Source organism: Jaculus jaculus, chromosome 14, assembly GCF_020740685.1.
Source record: "Jaculus jaculus isolate mJacJac1 chromosome 14, mJacJac1.mat.Y.cur, whole genome shotgun sequence".
Classification (NCBI taxonomy): domain Eukaryota; kingdom Metazoa; phylum Chordata; class Mammalia; order Rodentia; family Dipodidae; genus Jaculus; species Jaculus jaculus.
In genome coordinates, this window is record NC_059115.1 from 10152770 (window position 1) to 10168829 (window position 16060).

Here is a 16060-nt window from a genome sequence, read left to right on the forward strand (position 1 = left end):
TCCTGCCTTTCCTTCTCTCTTTCTTTACTTCTTTCCTTCCTTCCTTCCTTCCTTCCTTCCTTCCTTCCTTCCTTCCTTCCTTCCTTTCCTTCTTTCTTTCTTTCCTTCCTTCCTTCCTTCCTTCCTTCCTTCCTTCCTTCCTTCCTTCCTTCCTTCCTTCCTTCCTTCCTTCCTTTCTTTCTTTCTTTCTTTCTTTCTTTCTTTCTTCTTTCTACTTTTCTTTTTTTGATTTTTCAAGGTAGCCTCTTGGTCTAGCCCAGGCTGACCTGGAATTCACTATGTAGTTTCAGAGTGGCCTTGAATTCATAGTGATCCTCCTACCTCTGCCTCCCAAGTGCTGGGATTAGAGGCATGTGCCACCACACCCAGAAGCTATCCTTTTTTTAAAAAAATATTTTTACCGGGCGTGGTGGCGCACGCCTTTAATCCCAGCACTCGGGAGGCAGAGGTGGGAGGATCGCTGTGAGTTCGAGGCCACCCTGAGACTACTTAGTGAATTCCAGGTCAGCCTGGGCTAGAGTGAGACCCTACCTTGAAAAAGTAAAAATAAATTTAAAAAAATATTTTTATTTATTTGAGATAGCAAGAGACACAGAGAAAGAGGTAGATAGAGAATATGGGCACACCAGGGCCTCTCTTCTAGACAACAAGCTCTAGAAGCTTGTGCCACTTTGTGCATTTGGCTTTTGTAGGTGCTGGGGGAGTGAAGCCCAGAAGCCATCTGGCTTTGTAAGCCAACACCTTTAGCTGTATCAGCATCTCTCCAGCCCTCAGACTGCTTTTTTCTTGTTCCTTCTTCAATTTGCTTGAGTTTAGGTGGCCCCAGACTTTTTTTTTTTAATTTAATTTATTAGTTTTCTTTTCAGTAAATACAGTTTGGTACCATTACTTAGGATTAGACCCTCCTTGTTAATGAAAATGGGTCGTGCAGACTTTTAATTTTTTAAAATATTTTTCAGCAGCTTTATTTTATTTATTTATTTGCATGGAGAGAGAGAGCACAAATGGGCATGCCAGGGCCTCTAGCCATTACAAATGAACTCCAGGCACATTTGCCACTTTGTACATCTGGGTTTGCATGGGTAGTGGGGAATCAAACCCAGGTTGTTAGGCTCTGCAGGCAAGCACCTTAACCACCGAGCCATCTATCTCTTTAGCACCCACACTAGAATTATAATGCTTCTTTTGCCCAGGTTTCTTGTGACCTCTCTCATGCCCAGCCCAGGGGCCAATTTTCAATTCTCATTGTACCTAAACTTAATCAGTAATTCATGTTCTTTTCTCCTTCACAATATTTCATTGTGAAAATTTGAAGACTTACAGGAAAGTTGACAGAATGTTAAGTTCACACCGATACAATCCATACCTCAAATGAGAAGTTAACCTATTTATAGTCCCAGTTTTCTTTTATTTTTATTTGTGTGTGGGGATGTGAACAGGTGTGCCAGGGCCACTTGCTGCTACAAAGGAACACCAGACATTAGTGCCACTTTTTTTTGCATCCAATTTACATTGGTGGCTTGGAAATTGAACCTGGGCTGGAAGACTTAGCAAGTAGTGACTTTAACCACAGAGCCATCTTCACAGCTGCTCCTAGTTTGTTTGTTTGTTTCCCCAAAGGCTTACTTGATTTTTTTCCCCCATTTAGGTGTTAACATCATGCTTTTTTCCAGACCACTCAGAAAAACTCTTGATTCTGTAATAGTGGAACAACAGAAGAGAAGACCAAATATGGGGGAAGGAGTAAGCATTGTAATTGGCTAGATTTTACAATCATTGGACTGCTCTTTTTATACAAAAGCATAATTCTGTTTTGTTTTTGAATTTCAGATCATCCAGTGAAGAGTGATCCACCTGAGCCCACAGTGAAAAACCATGGCTTTAGGGCATATTCCATGGATCTGAAATCCAGTGCTTGGAAGACAGGTTTCTAGAATTCTGTTCCATATTGCCCTGTAATTCCATTTAATTAATTCAAGGCCATCAGGGAAACACCTGGGCCCTAAAACTAAGCTGACAGGTGACAGGTGTTGCTATATGGAGTCAGCATGTCTATAGGTGAGAAGAGTTGCTATAAAGGATTAGTGTATTTAGTGCAGGCTTACCTGGTACTCACTTTGTAGCCCAGGCTGGTCTCAAACTCATAAAGATCCTCTTACCTCAGCCTCTCAAGTGCTAAGATTACCTGACAGGAGTTTCTCTAAGGGATCAGTATATCTGGACATGACAGGTGTGGAGTGAGCACATCTACAGGTGATAAGAATTGCTAGAGGTCAGTATATCTACAGGCAACAGAGTTGACACAGGGATCAGTATATCTACAGATGACAGGTATTTGTATAGGGTTCAGTGTGTCCATAGGTGACAGGTGCTGCTATAGGGATCAGTGCACTACAGGTGACAGTGTTTCTATAGGGATCAGTGTACTACAGGTGACATGTGCTGCTATAGGGATCAGTGTAGTATAGGTGACAGGTGTTTCTATAGGGATCAGTTTACTACAGGTGACAGGTGCTGCTATAGAGATCAGTGTACAGGTGACAGGTGTTTCTATAGGGATCAGTGTACTACAGGTGACAGGTGTTTCTATAGGGATCAGTGTACTACAGGTGACAGGTGTTTCTATAGGGATCAGTGTACTACAGGTGACAGGTGTTTCTGTATGGATCAGTGTACTACAGGTGACAGGTATTTCTGTAGGGATCAGTGTACTACAGGTGACAGGTGTTTCTGTATGGATCAGTGTACTACAGGTGACAGGTATTTCTGTAGGGATCAGTGTACTACAGGTGACAGGTGTTTCTGTATGGATCAGTGTACTACAGGTGACAGGTATTTCTGTAGGGATCAGTGTACTACAGGTGACAGGTGTTGCTATAGGGATCAGTGTACTACAGGTGACAGGTGCTGCTATAGGGATCAGTGTATTACAGGTGACAGGTGCTTCTATAGGGATCAGTGAACTACAGGTGACAGGTGCTTCTGTAGGGATCAGTGTACTACAGGTGACAGGTGCTGCTATAGGGATCAGTGTAGTACAGGTGACAGGTGCTGCTATAGGGATCAGTGTAGTACAGGTGACAGGTGCTTCTATAGGGATCAGTGAACTACAGGTGACAGGTGTTTCTGTAGGGATCAGTGAACTACAGGTGACAGGTGCTTCTGTAGGGATCAGTGTACTACAGGTGACAGGTGCTGCTATAGGGATCAGTGTAGTACAGGTGACAGGTGCTGCTATAGGGATCAGTGTAGTACAGGTGACAGGTGCTTCTATAGGGATCAGTGAACTACAGGTGACAGGTGCTTCTGTAGGGATCAGTGTACTACAGGTGACAGGTGCTGCTATAGGGATCAGTGAACTACAGGTGACAGGTGCTTCTGTAGGGATCAGTGTACTACAGGTGACAGGTGCTGCTATAGGGATCAGTGTAGTATAGGTGACAGGTGCTTCTATAGGGATCAGTGTACAGGTGACAGGTGTTTCTATAGGGATCAGTTTACTACAGGTGACAGGTGCTGCTATAGAGATCAGTGTACAGGTGACAGGTGTTTCTATAGGGATCAGTGTACTACAGGTGACAGGTGTTTCTATAGGGATCAGTGTACTACAGGTGACAGGTATTTCTGTAGGGATCAGTGTACTACAGGTGACAGGTGTTTCTGTAGGGATCAGTGTACTACAGGTGACAGGTGTTTCTGTAGGGATCAGTGTACTACAGGTGACAGGTGTTTCTGTAGGGATCAGTGTACTACAGGTGACAGGTGCTTCTGTAGGGATCAGTGTACTACAGGTGACAGGTGCTGCTATAGGGATCAGTGAACTACAGGTGACAGGTGCTTCTGTAGGGATCAGTGTACTACAGGTGACAGGTGCTGCTATAGGGATCAGTGTAGTATAGGTGACAGGTGCTTCTATAGGGATCAGTGTACAGGTGACAGGTGTTTCTATAGGGATCAGTTTACTACAGGTGACAGGTGCTGCTATAGAGATCAGTGTACAGGTGACAGGTGTTTCTATAGGGATCAGTGTACTACAGGTGACAGGTGTTTCTATAGGGATCAGTGTACTACAGGTGACAGGTGTTTCTGTAGGGATCAGTGTACTACAGGTGACAGGTGTTTCTGTAGGGATCAGTGTACTACAGGTGACAGGTGTTTCTGTAGGGATCAGTGTACTACAGGTGACAGGTGTTTCTGTAGGGATCAGTGTACTACAGGTGACAGGTGCTTCTGTAGGGATCAGTGTACTACAGGTGACAGGTGCTGCTATAGGGATCAGTGTACTACAGGTGACAGGCATTTCTATAGGGATCAGTGAACTACAGGTGACAGGTGTTTCTATAGGGATCAGTGTACTACAGGTGACAGGTGTTTCTGTAGGGATCAGTGTACTACAGGTGACAGATGTTTCTATAGGGATCAGTGTACTACAGGTGACAGGTGCTGCCATAGGGTTCAGTGTACCTATAGAACAATGTAGAAGAAATTGTCAAATGTTAGGAAGTGGCAAAAGACGGGAGGCAGGGGTGTTTAAAAAATATTTTATTTGTTTATTTGCAAGGAAAGTGAGCAAGAGAGAGAGAGAGAGAGAGAGAGAGAGAGAATGGGCATACCAGGGCCTCTTATCACTATGAACGAACTCCAGATGCATGCATCAATTCATCACTTTGTGCATCTGTGGGAACTGGGGAATTGAATCTGGGCCATCAGGCATTGAAAGCAAGTGCCTCTGACTGCTGAGTCATATCTTTGGACCCTGAAGCAGGAAATGTTGAGAGCTGAAATAGTTTTTGTTTATACAGGCTGCACCGTTTAGCTTCAGTGTTTTTAAGAATTAGGAGTGTCATCTGTACAAGTATTTCTGCGTTAGTCTACTATTTCTTCGTTGTAGTAACAATGCGATTAACAAACTTGTTAACCACAAGACACAGCTAAGGTGATTTTTTTTGAAAACTTCTTTTCTTTTCATTTTTAGGATTAATTTCACATAGACCTGGTCTTGTTAAAGTACTTCAGGTTACAGGCATAGCCTTCAGTGTTGCCCTGTTATGTGGGCTCGTGGTCTCCTACATGATATAGTAAGTGTATGTGAAATAACCTCTTCCATCCTGAAATGATACAACATATTAACTGGTGACTTGTTAAATATTAAAGGATGATGACAATGAGAATGATGAGGTTGGAGAGATGGCTCATCAGTTAAGGTGCTTGCCTGCAGAGCCTAATGACCTGGGTTCGATTCCCCAGTACCTACTTAAAGCCATATGCACAAATTGGCACATGTATCTGGAGTTGGCTTGCAGTGGCTAGAGACCCTGGTATGCCCATTCTCTCTTTCTCTCTATTTTCAGATAAATAAATAAATAAAAATCTTAAAGAATAATGATGATTATTCTTGCAATTGCAAAGTTATAGCCATTGTACCTTTTCAGACTAGCGTTTTTCAAGGTGTGGACAGTTGTATCATGATATTAAGCACTACTCAGCTCAGATGAGAGGAAAAATTTCAAGAGCTGTATTGTATAACATAGTGGCTGTAGTTGATAACAATATATTGTATAGCTGAAAATTCTTGAAAGAATAGATATTAAGTGTTTTACCATAAAATGGTAAATATATAAGTAAATACATATTTTTCATATGTGTATATGTGTATGTGTGCATTTGCAAATTTGTGTCCAGAGGTCAATGTTGGTTGTCCTCTTCAGTTGCCCTTCACATTACTTTTTATATTTGTATTTGTATTTTTTGGGGAGGAAGAAGGAGGGAAGGAGTGAGGGAGAGAGAGAGAGAGAGAGAGAGAGAGAGTGAGTATGGGTGCTCCAGAGCCTATCGCTGCTGCAAATGAACTCCAGACACATGTGCCACTTTGTGTGCCTGGCTTTTTGTGGATACTGGGGAATTGAACCCAGGTTGTCAGGCTTTGCAAGCAAGTGCCTTTAACCTCCGAGCCATCTCCTGCCCCACCACCTTATTTCATGACACACACTCTCACACTGAACCTAGAGTTTACTGATTCATGTAAACTAGCTGGCCAGCAAACCCCAAGAATCCTCTTTTCTCCTTCTCACCAGTGCTGTGGTCAGGTGTGTGCCATCATACTTAGCTTTTGTGGAAGTTCTGAGGACCCTGATTTCCTCTTGCTTGCATGGCAAGCACTTAGCCATTTCCCCAGCCCCCAGTGCATATATATACTTTGTTTTGTCTTATTTTTTTTCAAGATAGGGTCTCACTCTAGCTTAGGATGACCTGGAACTCACTCTGTAGTGCTAGGCTAGCCTTGAATTCACAGCAGTACTCCCACCTCTGCCTCCAGAATGCCAGGATTAAAGGTGGATGCATATTTTAATTAGTCTGATATATTCATTTTATAAGGTATGCATGTTTCAAAGCATTGTGTTTAAGAAATATATACAGTGTTGGTCAATGTAAAAGAAATATGATTTGTCTTGATTGTGGAATTTTTTTTTTTTTTTCTGTCTGGCCAATCCTTAAAGTTTTTATCCAACTTAAGTGTCCCATTCACTTCTTTGTCCCGGTATTGATCCAGACTTTGGAAATAGACTACTCCTTGGGTGGTCAGCATAGACTTTGAAATCTGCCCTTCATTATTCTGATGTTAACGTCTTTTCTGTGCACCTGGGGAGAGGGCTCAACACTTAAAAGCACTTTCTTGCAAAGCCAGTGGGACTGGGTTTAATTCCACAGTACCCACATAAAGCCAGGTGCAAAAGCGTGCTGCAAGCATCTGGCATTTGTTTGCAGCAGCAAGAGACCTGACATGAACATGCATAAATACTTACAAAGCAGCTCAATTTAAAAAGTCTGTTTCTGCCACCCACCCCTAGCTATCACCACGAGTAAGAAATTTCTCTTTAGTTAAAAGTCCCATGATCAAGATATGAAAAGTGAAAAAGTGATGACGTCAAGACAGAAGAGAGATTAAAAAGAATAAAGGGGCTGGAGAGATGGCGTAGTGCTTAAGGTGCTTTCCTGCGAAGCCTAAGGACCCAGGTTTGACTCTCCAGATCTCACATTAGCCAGAGGCACAAAGGTGAGGCAAGTGCAAGGTCGCACATGCCCACTAGGGTGGCGGAGGTGTCTGAGGTTCAATTTCTGGCTGAGGCCCTGGCATGCCAATTCTCTCTCTATCCTCTCTCTCTCTCTCTCTCTCTCTCTCAAAAATAAATAAATAAGTAAATACATAGAATAAGAATAAGGGATTCAGTAGAAGGGAAATGGGGGGAAGGAAGGGGAAGATGGTGAGAGGGGATTATGAAAATAATATTGTCTCTATATTTGGAGGTTGTCAATGAAATGTCAAGAAAGATATGACAACACCATAAAACATGCTTTAAAATTTGTCTCTATCCTTCTCTAGTCGACTGGCCAAGGCAGAGGAAAGCCAGCAGCTTGAGAAGCTTTATGAAATTGTTGAGATTCCACTCTTAGGAGATGACAAGGAGTTCTTGGAAGATGATGGCCAGGACGCGTCTTCCCACCTGCCTCCAGAGAAAGAGAAGGAGCTGGGGAAGTTCATTAGCTCAGGTTGTTTGACTTGCCAGATCCAGGGCTATAAGACAACTCAGCTGGTGAGGATAGTTTGGTTTTCAAAAGCAAAGACAAGTAGGAGCTAATAAAGTTCAAGATAAGAAAGGAGATACTTGGGCTGGCGCGATGACTTAGTGGTTAAGATGCTTGCCTATGAAGCCTAAGGATACAGGTTCGATTCCCTAGTACTATGTAAGCCACATGCACAAGGTGGTGCATGTGTCTGGAGTTTGTTTTCAGTGCCCGGAGGCTCTGGCACACCCATTCTCTCCCTCTATTTACCTCTTCCTTTCTCTCTCTCTCTCTCAAATAAATAAATAAAATATTTAAAAAATAAATAAGAAATTAGATACTCATGTCTACAGCTGTATAAATGAACCATTCTCATCGCATCACATACAAGAGTGAATGGGATACTTGGTTCTCATTTAAAAGCAATTCCAAGGATTTAAGACAGAGTTCAAAAAACAACCTTTTCTGGAATATTTCCCCTAAGACATACATATTACTGACATTATTCCTGCATTTATAAATAGGCAGTGTTGTAGCTTAAATGTGAAATGCCCCCATAAGCTCTTGGGTTTGAACACTTAGGCCCCAGATGGCTGGCCCTGTTTGGGAAGGTTGTGGAACCTTTAGGGGTGGAGCCTTGCTGGATCATGGGGGTAGATCTTGAGGTTTTATAGTAGCCTTCCCTTATTTCTGGTTTGCCATCTGTTTCCTGCCTGTGGCTACAATGTGATCAGCTGGCTCCTATTCCTTGAGACTTCAAGCAAGAATATACCAGTTCCTTCCTTAAGTTGCTTCTGATCAGATATTGGGTCACAATAATTGGTAACTAACGAAGCAGACATATCATTTGCTTCACTCTGACTTGGAGGTGGAATTCAAGCTGATACAAAAAGAAATCATTTCTCCCAGGGTGTGTCTGAGACACCTACCACAGACATGGGAGAGACGAGAGGAGACTAGAAATGCTCATTGTTAGCTTGATGTTGTAAAAGCTTTCAGGTGTTTGGTCATCTGTCTTAAAAATGTATGGAGCAAAACCATGTGGAGTTCAAATGTCTGATCCAAATGTAACAGTGTTCTGGGTGTGAATCACTCCAAACATTCCTGTCAACAGACAGCCTGGCAGAGGCAGAGGCCAAGGATAGCAGTGATGCCTGCCAAGGCTGTCAGCCCTTATAACCCATAGAAAATGCTTTTCAGAGCTGGAGAGATCGCTCAGTGGTTAAGGCACTGGCCTGCAATGCTTAACTAATGACCAGGGTTCAGTTCCTCAATACCCATGTAAAGCCTTATGCACAAAATGGTACATGCATCTGGAGTTCATTTGCAGAGGCTGGAGGCCCTTATGTCTCTCTCTCTCTCTCTCTCTCTCTGCTTGCAAATAAGATAATGAAATAAAAAGAAAATACTCTTTTTTGTTTGTTTTTTTGAGGTAGGGTCTCACTCTAGCCCAGGTTGACCTGGAATTCACTATGGAGTCTCAGGGTGTCCTCAAACTCACGGTGATCCTCCTACCTCTGCCTCCTGAGTGCTGGGATTAGAGGCATGCGCCACCATGCCCGGCACAAGAAAATACGTTTTTAAATTTTATTTTTATTTGTGAAAGAAAGAGGAGAGAGACACAGAGAGGGTGAGAGAGAAGAGTGAGAGCATGCATGTGCCAGGGCCTCTAGTCACTGCCAATGAGCTCCAGACATATGTGCCACCTTGTGCATCTGACTTACATGGGTACTGGGGAATTGAACCTGGGTCCTTAGGCTTTGCAGATAAGTGCCCTAACTTCTAAGCCATCTCTCCAGCCCAGAAAATACTTTAAAAATATTGTATTTATTTATTTAAGAGAGTGAGAGGCAGATAGAGAGAGAATGGGTTGCCAGACCTCTAGCCATTGCAGATGGATTCCAGACACATGTGCCACCTTGTGCATTTGGCTTACGTGGATACTGGGGAATTGAACATGGATCTTGAGGCTTCTCAGACAAGTATCTTAAACTGCTAAGCCATCACTCCAGCCCCCAAATACTTTTAAAATGTCTTTATGTCATACTGAATTATAGTTTTTCTAACCTCCCTTCCTTAGCATTGAGCATAGTAAGGTTGGAACAAAAATGTTAGGAAAATAATTTTAAAAATTAAGTTTTAGCTGGGTGTGGTGGCATAGACTTTTAATCCAAGGGTTGAGAAAGTATCGGCAGCAAGATTGTGAGCTTAAAGGTAGCCTGGGAGCCATAGCAAGATCTTGTCTCAATAAATAAATAAATAAATAAATAATAAATAAAAATTTCACCATTCTTGTTAGGCAAGTAACATTCATTATCACTTGAAAATTTCACCTCCCATGCCTTCATTCTTCTATGCTCCCCTATCCATACGGTCTTTAAATATATTCTACCTCTATTTGTATATAGATTTATTTTATTTAGCTATGAGCGAGAGAGAGAGAGGGAGAGAAAATGAATGGCAGATCCTCCAGCTGCTGTAAATGAACTCCAGATGCATGTACCACCTTGTGTGCATCTGGCTTACATAGGTACTGGGAAATTAAACCTGGGTCCATAGGCTTTGCAGGCAAATGCCTTAACCACTAAGCCATCTCTCCAGCCTCTTACCTTTATTTGAATCTCAAAAGCATCATTTCTCATTTCAGTTATTAAGACAAAAAGAAAGGAAAGCATCCTAAAGAAGAAACTGAAGGGAAAGCAAACGTTTTCCAACAACAAGATAATTCAAATGGAGGACTTATGAAATTAAATGAAGGAGACACAGGATGTGCTAGCCTATGTGGAGAACATATTGCTGGGGTAACACGTTCCTAAGAACATGAACAGGACATGTTCCCAGGGAGCCTTGTTGAGTTCTCTTAAGGAACAAACTTGAGAAGTATGTAACAGAAAATAAATTCATACGACAGTATGTAACAGAAAATAAATTCATGCGACAATGCCATTATTTTATTTCTTAGTGCTCATAGTTCATGAATAAGTTCAGTAGAAAACAGAAAAATAAATCGAAGTTCATTTGGGATAAAGAGAAATGGTCAGGATTTTCTTCTCTTGCTCCCCATCAGAAATAAAATTGATCCCTTTGGGCAGTCCCCCGGCCTGTGATAGCAGACATACTTTCATTAAACAAAACTTTCTGCTGGGTGTCGTGGTGCACACCTTTCATCCCAGCAGAGGTGGGAGGATCTCATTGAGTTTGAGACCAGCCTGAGCTGATGAATTCCAGGTCAGCCTGGTCTAGAACGAGACCCTACCTTGAAAAACAAAACAAAACTGCAAAACTTTCTAAGATAGTTTCTATCAATCCTAGTCATTTTCCTCTGCTCAGTGAGGAAACTGCAGATGTCAGCGTAGGCACAGTACCAGGTGAAGACATGCTCTGCGTGTGCCCTGCTAGGCCCAGCTCTTCAGGGAGGCGCTAGGCAGTGGAGGTACCATGTGCAAGAAGCTGGGAGTAGTCAAGGGTTGTGGGAAGACTGAAGAGTCAAGACCTAGTCTGTGTGCTCTGGTGACTTTGCAAAACACCCTGGCAGTTGCTAGAAGGATACACTAGAATTGCTGCATGACCCAGCGATTCCACTGCCAGGCACACGTGTCCGCACAAACCCCTGTACACACAGGTCTATGCCAGCACACACCTATCATCCTAGAGTGCAGCCTGAGCTATGGAGGGAGATGTTTTCTCAAACAAAACCACACACACACACACACACACACGCACGTGTGCACATGTGCATACCTCCTCCTTCAACCCTAGGATTGCCATCAGAGCCTACAGGTTAAAGCAATTTACATGCCCACCAGCTGATGAATGGATGAACAAAATGTCATGTGTCCACACAGAGGAATATTTTCAGCAATGAAGGTAGTGGTGTGAGTGTACACACAATGAAAATACTATGCCAAGTGTAAGAAGGAAGACACCTATGGTCTGATTCCATTCTTATGCTCAGAACTCTTGCCAAGAATGGATCAGTGTTTTCAAGGGTGGGGGATAGGGAATGAAGTGAATAGAGCTGCGTTTTGGAGAAATAAAAAGCGTTTTAAAATTTGGCGTCAGTTATGGCTATACAACATTGGGAGTATACTACAGGTCACTGAGTTGCATTTTTTAACATGTTTTTCTTTTTTGTTAATCTTTGTTTTTATTTTTATTTGAGAGAGAGGGAGAGAGAGAGACAGAGAGGGAGAATGGTCATGCCAGGCCTCCAGCCACTGCAAAGGAACTCCAGATGCATGCACCACCTTATGCATCTGGCTTATGTGGGTACTATGGAATTAAACCTGGGTCCTTAGGCTTAGCAGGCAAGCACTTTAACCACTGAGCAACCTCTTCAGCTCTGAGTTGTTTTTTTTTTTTTTCTTTTTGAGATAGGGTCTTGATCTAGCCCAGGCTGACCTGGATTTCACTATGGAGTTTCAGGGTGGCCTCAAACACATGGTGATCCTTCTACCTCTGCCTCCTGAGTGCTGGGATTAAAGGCCTGTGCCATCATGCCCGGCCTGAGTTGTATTTCTATAGTACATTATTTAGGTCTCATTTCAGTCATTAAAGAAAAAAGTTAGTTTAACTCTGATTAGGTGAAGCTAGACTTGGGTTTCCCAACTCTTCCTTTCAGTTTCCAATTTTACTAAATTAATTTAAAACAATTAGCCTGGTGTGGTGGCTCATGCCTTTAACCCCAGCACTTGGAGGCAGAGGTAGGGGGTTAACTATGAGTGTGAGGCCAGCCTGAGACTACATGGTGATTCCAGGTCAGCCTGGGCTAGATCAAGACCCTATCTCAAAAACAGCAGCAGCAGCAACAACGACGACCAACAAACACACATAAAGAACAGGTTATTTAACATGGATGGGGCGGTGCTGCGTTCTAGGAGCCGGGTCAGTCCAAAGTCTTTCAGCCAACCGTTTGAACCTGCCTAGACGGGGCACTGTGTAGGAGGGGTAGCGCATCGGGCAGCAGCTTGTGCAGGTGTGCCACTCACTCTCAGGGCCTCCCTGGCCTCCAGGTGCCCCTCACTGCAGCCTCATCACCATGGAAGAAAGCCAAATGCAGCTTCTCTGGGACAAACTCAACTCACAAAGACACTACAGACCACGTCTGCTGGCAGCCTGCTTGGGCCTCTACAACTAATGCCGTAGTTTGGGTGGCTTACAGAAAGAAAGAAAAAGAAATATATTTGTCATGGTTCTGGCAGATGGGAGTGTTAAGGTCAGGGTGCCAGCATGGATTCTGGCAAAGGCCAGAGTATATCGTGACATAGATACATCGATGGTGGGGGCTGGAGAGATGGCTTAGCGGTTAAGCACTTACCTGTGAAGCCTAAGAACGCCGGTTCGAGGCTCGACTCTCCAGGACCCATGTTAGCCAGATGCACAAGGTGGCTCATGCGTCTGGAGTTCCTTTGTAGTGGCTGGAGGCTCTGGCACATACCCATTCTCTCTCTCTCTCTCTCTCTCTCTCTCTCTCTCTTTCTCTCTCTCTGTGTCTGTTGCTCTCAAACAAATAAAAAATAAACATACATGATGGGAAGATAGATGATAGAAATAGAGTGATAAAGATGGAGAGTGAGGGGAACAGAGGAAGGGAAGGGAGATGAGGGAAAGGAAGAGAGAAGAGAGAAGAGGGCAGAGATCAGGAGGGGGAGACCCAGTCTTGTAAAACCGCATGGACATTCATCCCATTCTTTAGAGGACCCACCCTCAAGACTTAATGACCTCCCAAAGTCTCCATCTCCAAATATGACCACACAGAGGGGTATTCCCACCCCCCACTTCAAAGAACTGGAGTTCTCACTCATGGTATTGGAGATCTCACTAACTCCAAGTCTCACATATGCTAAGCAAACACCCTACAACTGAACCATATCCCTAGATTTTTTTTTTAAATTATTATTTACTTCCAAACAGAGAGAGGGAGACAGAGAGAGAGACAGAGAGAGAGAGAGAGAGAGAGAGAGAGAGAGAGAGAGAGTATATGAACACACCAGGGCCTCTTGCAATTGCAAATGAACTCCAGATGAATGTAACACTTTGTTCATCAGGCTTTATGTGGGTGCTGCAGACTTTAACCTGGGCCATTAGGCTTTGCAAGCAAGTGCTTTTAATTGCTGAGCCATCTGTCCACCCCTTACATTGGTTTTTCTGAGACAGGATTTTGCTTTGTAGTGCAGGCTAACCCTAAAGTTACAATTTTCCTGCATCTGCCTCCTGAATGCTGAGGATTGCAGACATGTAGCTCTCTACCTACTGAAGAGTACATTTCTGATGTAAGAATTTCAAGTAGACACACATTCAATGTGTTTTTACAAATATTTAGGGGCTGGAGAGGTGGCCCAGTGGTTAAAAGTACTTTCTTGCAAAGTCTGATGTCCCAGGTTTGGGTCCCCAGTAAACAGCTAAAGTCAGTTGCACAAAGTGGTGCATGCATTTGGAATTTGTTTGCAGTGGCAGAAGGCCCTGGCATGCTCCTGCGCCCTCTTTATCACTCTTAAACACATAAAATATTTTTTTAAAAAACCATTCGGTTCTTCAACAAATCTTTGAAAAGAACTATGTTCCATCAGCTTGTTCATTTGATGGTATGGCAAAGTGAGTTCAAATATTTATCAATATAATAACATAGTGCTCAGCTGTATGGCCTCCAAGATAAAATGTTTTTAATTCAACTGAAAGCAAACAACTGAAGTCAACTGAAAGCAAGTCACCAGCAGCAAGTGGAGCGTTAGGGACCTTTAAAATGTTCTTTACGGGGCTGGAGAGATGGCTTAGCGGTTAAGCGCTTGCCTGTGAAGCCTAAGGACCCCGGTTCGAGGCTCGGTCCCCCAAGACCCTCGTTAGCCAGATGCACAAGGGGGCGCACGCGTCTGGAGTTCGTTTGCAGTGGCTGGAAGCCCTGGCGCGCCCATTCTCTCTCTCTCCCTCTATCTGTCTTTCTCTCTGTGTCTGTCACTCTCAAATAAATAAATAAATATTTAAAATGTTCTTTACTTTTCTTTCAGCCAAAATTTTAGAAAACAAGCATGACAAGGCACTCCTGTCTACCATCTTTTGACACAAACAAAGAGGCTCAACTGTGTTCCTGTCCACCATTCTAATCTTTCCAACATGTAGTTCATGAGCAATGAATGCCCCCATCGTTCCTTCTTGAACTGTCACCTTAAACTGAGTGTGCTCTGGAATGTTCTCTCTCTTTTTTTTTAATGTTTTTATTAGCATTTTCCATGATTATTAAAAAAATTCCATGGTAATACCCTCCCTCCCCACCCCCCACGCTTTCCGCTTTGAAATTCCATTCTCCATCATATTACCTCCCCATCACAATCATTGTATTTACATATATACAATATCAACCTATTAAGTACCCTCCTCCCTTCCTTTCTCTTCCCTTTATGTCTCCTTTTTAACTTACTGGCCTCTGCTACTAAGTATTTTCATTCTCACGCAGAAGCCCAGTCATCTGCAGCTAGGATCCACATATGAGAGAGAACATGTGGCGCTTGGCTTTCTGGGCCTGGGTTACCTCACTTAGTATAGTCCTTTCCAGGTCCATCCATTTTTCTGCAAATTTCATAACTTCATTTTTCTTTACTGCTGAGTAGAACTCCATTGTATAAATGTGCCACATCTTCATTATCCACTCATCAGTTGAGGGACATCTAGGCTGGTTCCATTTCCCAGCTATTATAAATTGAGCAGCAATAAACATGGTAGAGCACGTACTTCTAAGGAAATGAGATGAGTCCTTTGGATATATGCCTAGGAGTGCTATAGCTGGGTCATATGGTAGATCAATCTCTAGCTGTTTTAGGAACCTCCACACTGTTTTCCACAATGGCTGGACCAGATTGCATTCCCACCAGCAGTGTAGAAGGGTTCCTTTTTTTCCACATCCCCGCCAACATTTATGATCATTTGTTTTCATGATGGTGGCCAATCTGACAGGAGTGAGATGGAATCTCAATGTAGTTTTAATCTGCATTTCCCTGATGACTAGTGATGTAGAACATTTTGTTAGATGCTTATATGCCATTCGTATTTCTTCCTTTGAGAACTCTCTATTTAGCTCCATAGCCCATTTTTTGATTGGCTTGTTTGATTCCTTATTATTTAACTTTTTGAGTTCTTTGTATATCCTAGATATTAATCCTCTATCAGATATATAGCTGGCGAAGATTTTTTCCCATTCTGTAGGTTGCCTCTTTGCTTTTTTCACTGTGTCCTTTGCGGTGCAAAATCTTTGTAATTTCATTAGGTCCCAGTGGTTAATCTGTGGTTTTATTGCCTGAGCAGTTGGGGTTGTATTCAGAAAGTTTTTGCCAAGACCAATATGTTGAAGGGTTTCCCCTACTTTTTCCTCTAGCAGTTTCAGAGTTTCCGGTCTGATGTTAAGGTCTTTAATCCATTTGGACTTAATTCTTGTGCATAGCGAGAGAGAAGAATCTATTTTCATCCTTCTGCAGATATATATCAAGTTTTCCCAACACCATTTGCT

General features: G+C 42.9%; 1 protein-coding gene across 1 annotated transcript; it reads left to right on the forward strand.

Annotated features, from left to right (window-relative positions):
* The first annotated feature begins 4493 nt into the window (after positions 1-4493).
* Positions 4494-10308, forward strand: C14H19orf18 (chromosome 14 C19orf18 homolog). The gene is made up of 4 exons (XM_045133290.1): positions 4494-4506; positions 4976-5078; positions 7382-7548; positions 10211-10308. The coding sequence occupies exons 1-4, from the start codon at positions 4494-4496 to the stop codon at positions 10306-10308; spliced, it is 381 nt and encodes a 126-aa protein (XP_044989225.1).
* Positions 10309-16060: the final 5752 nt, after the last annotated feature.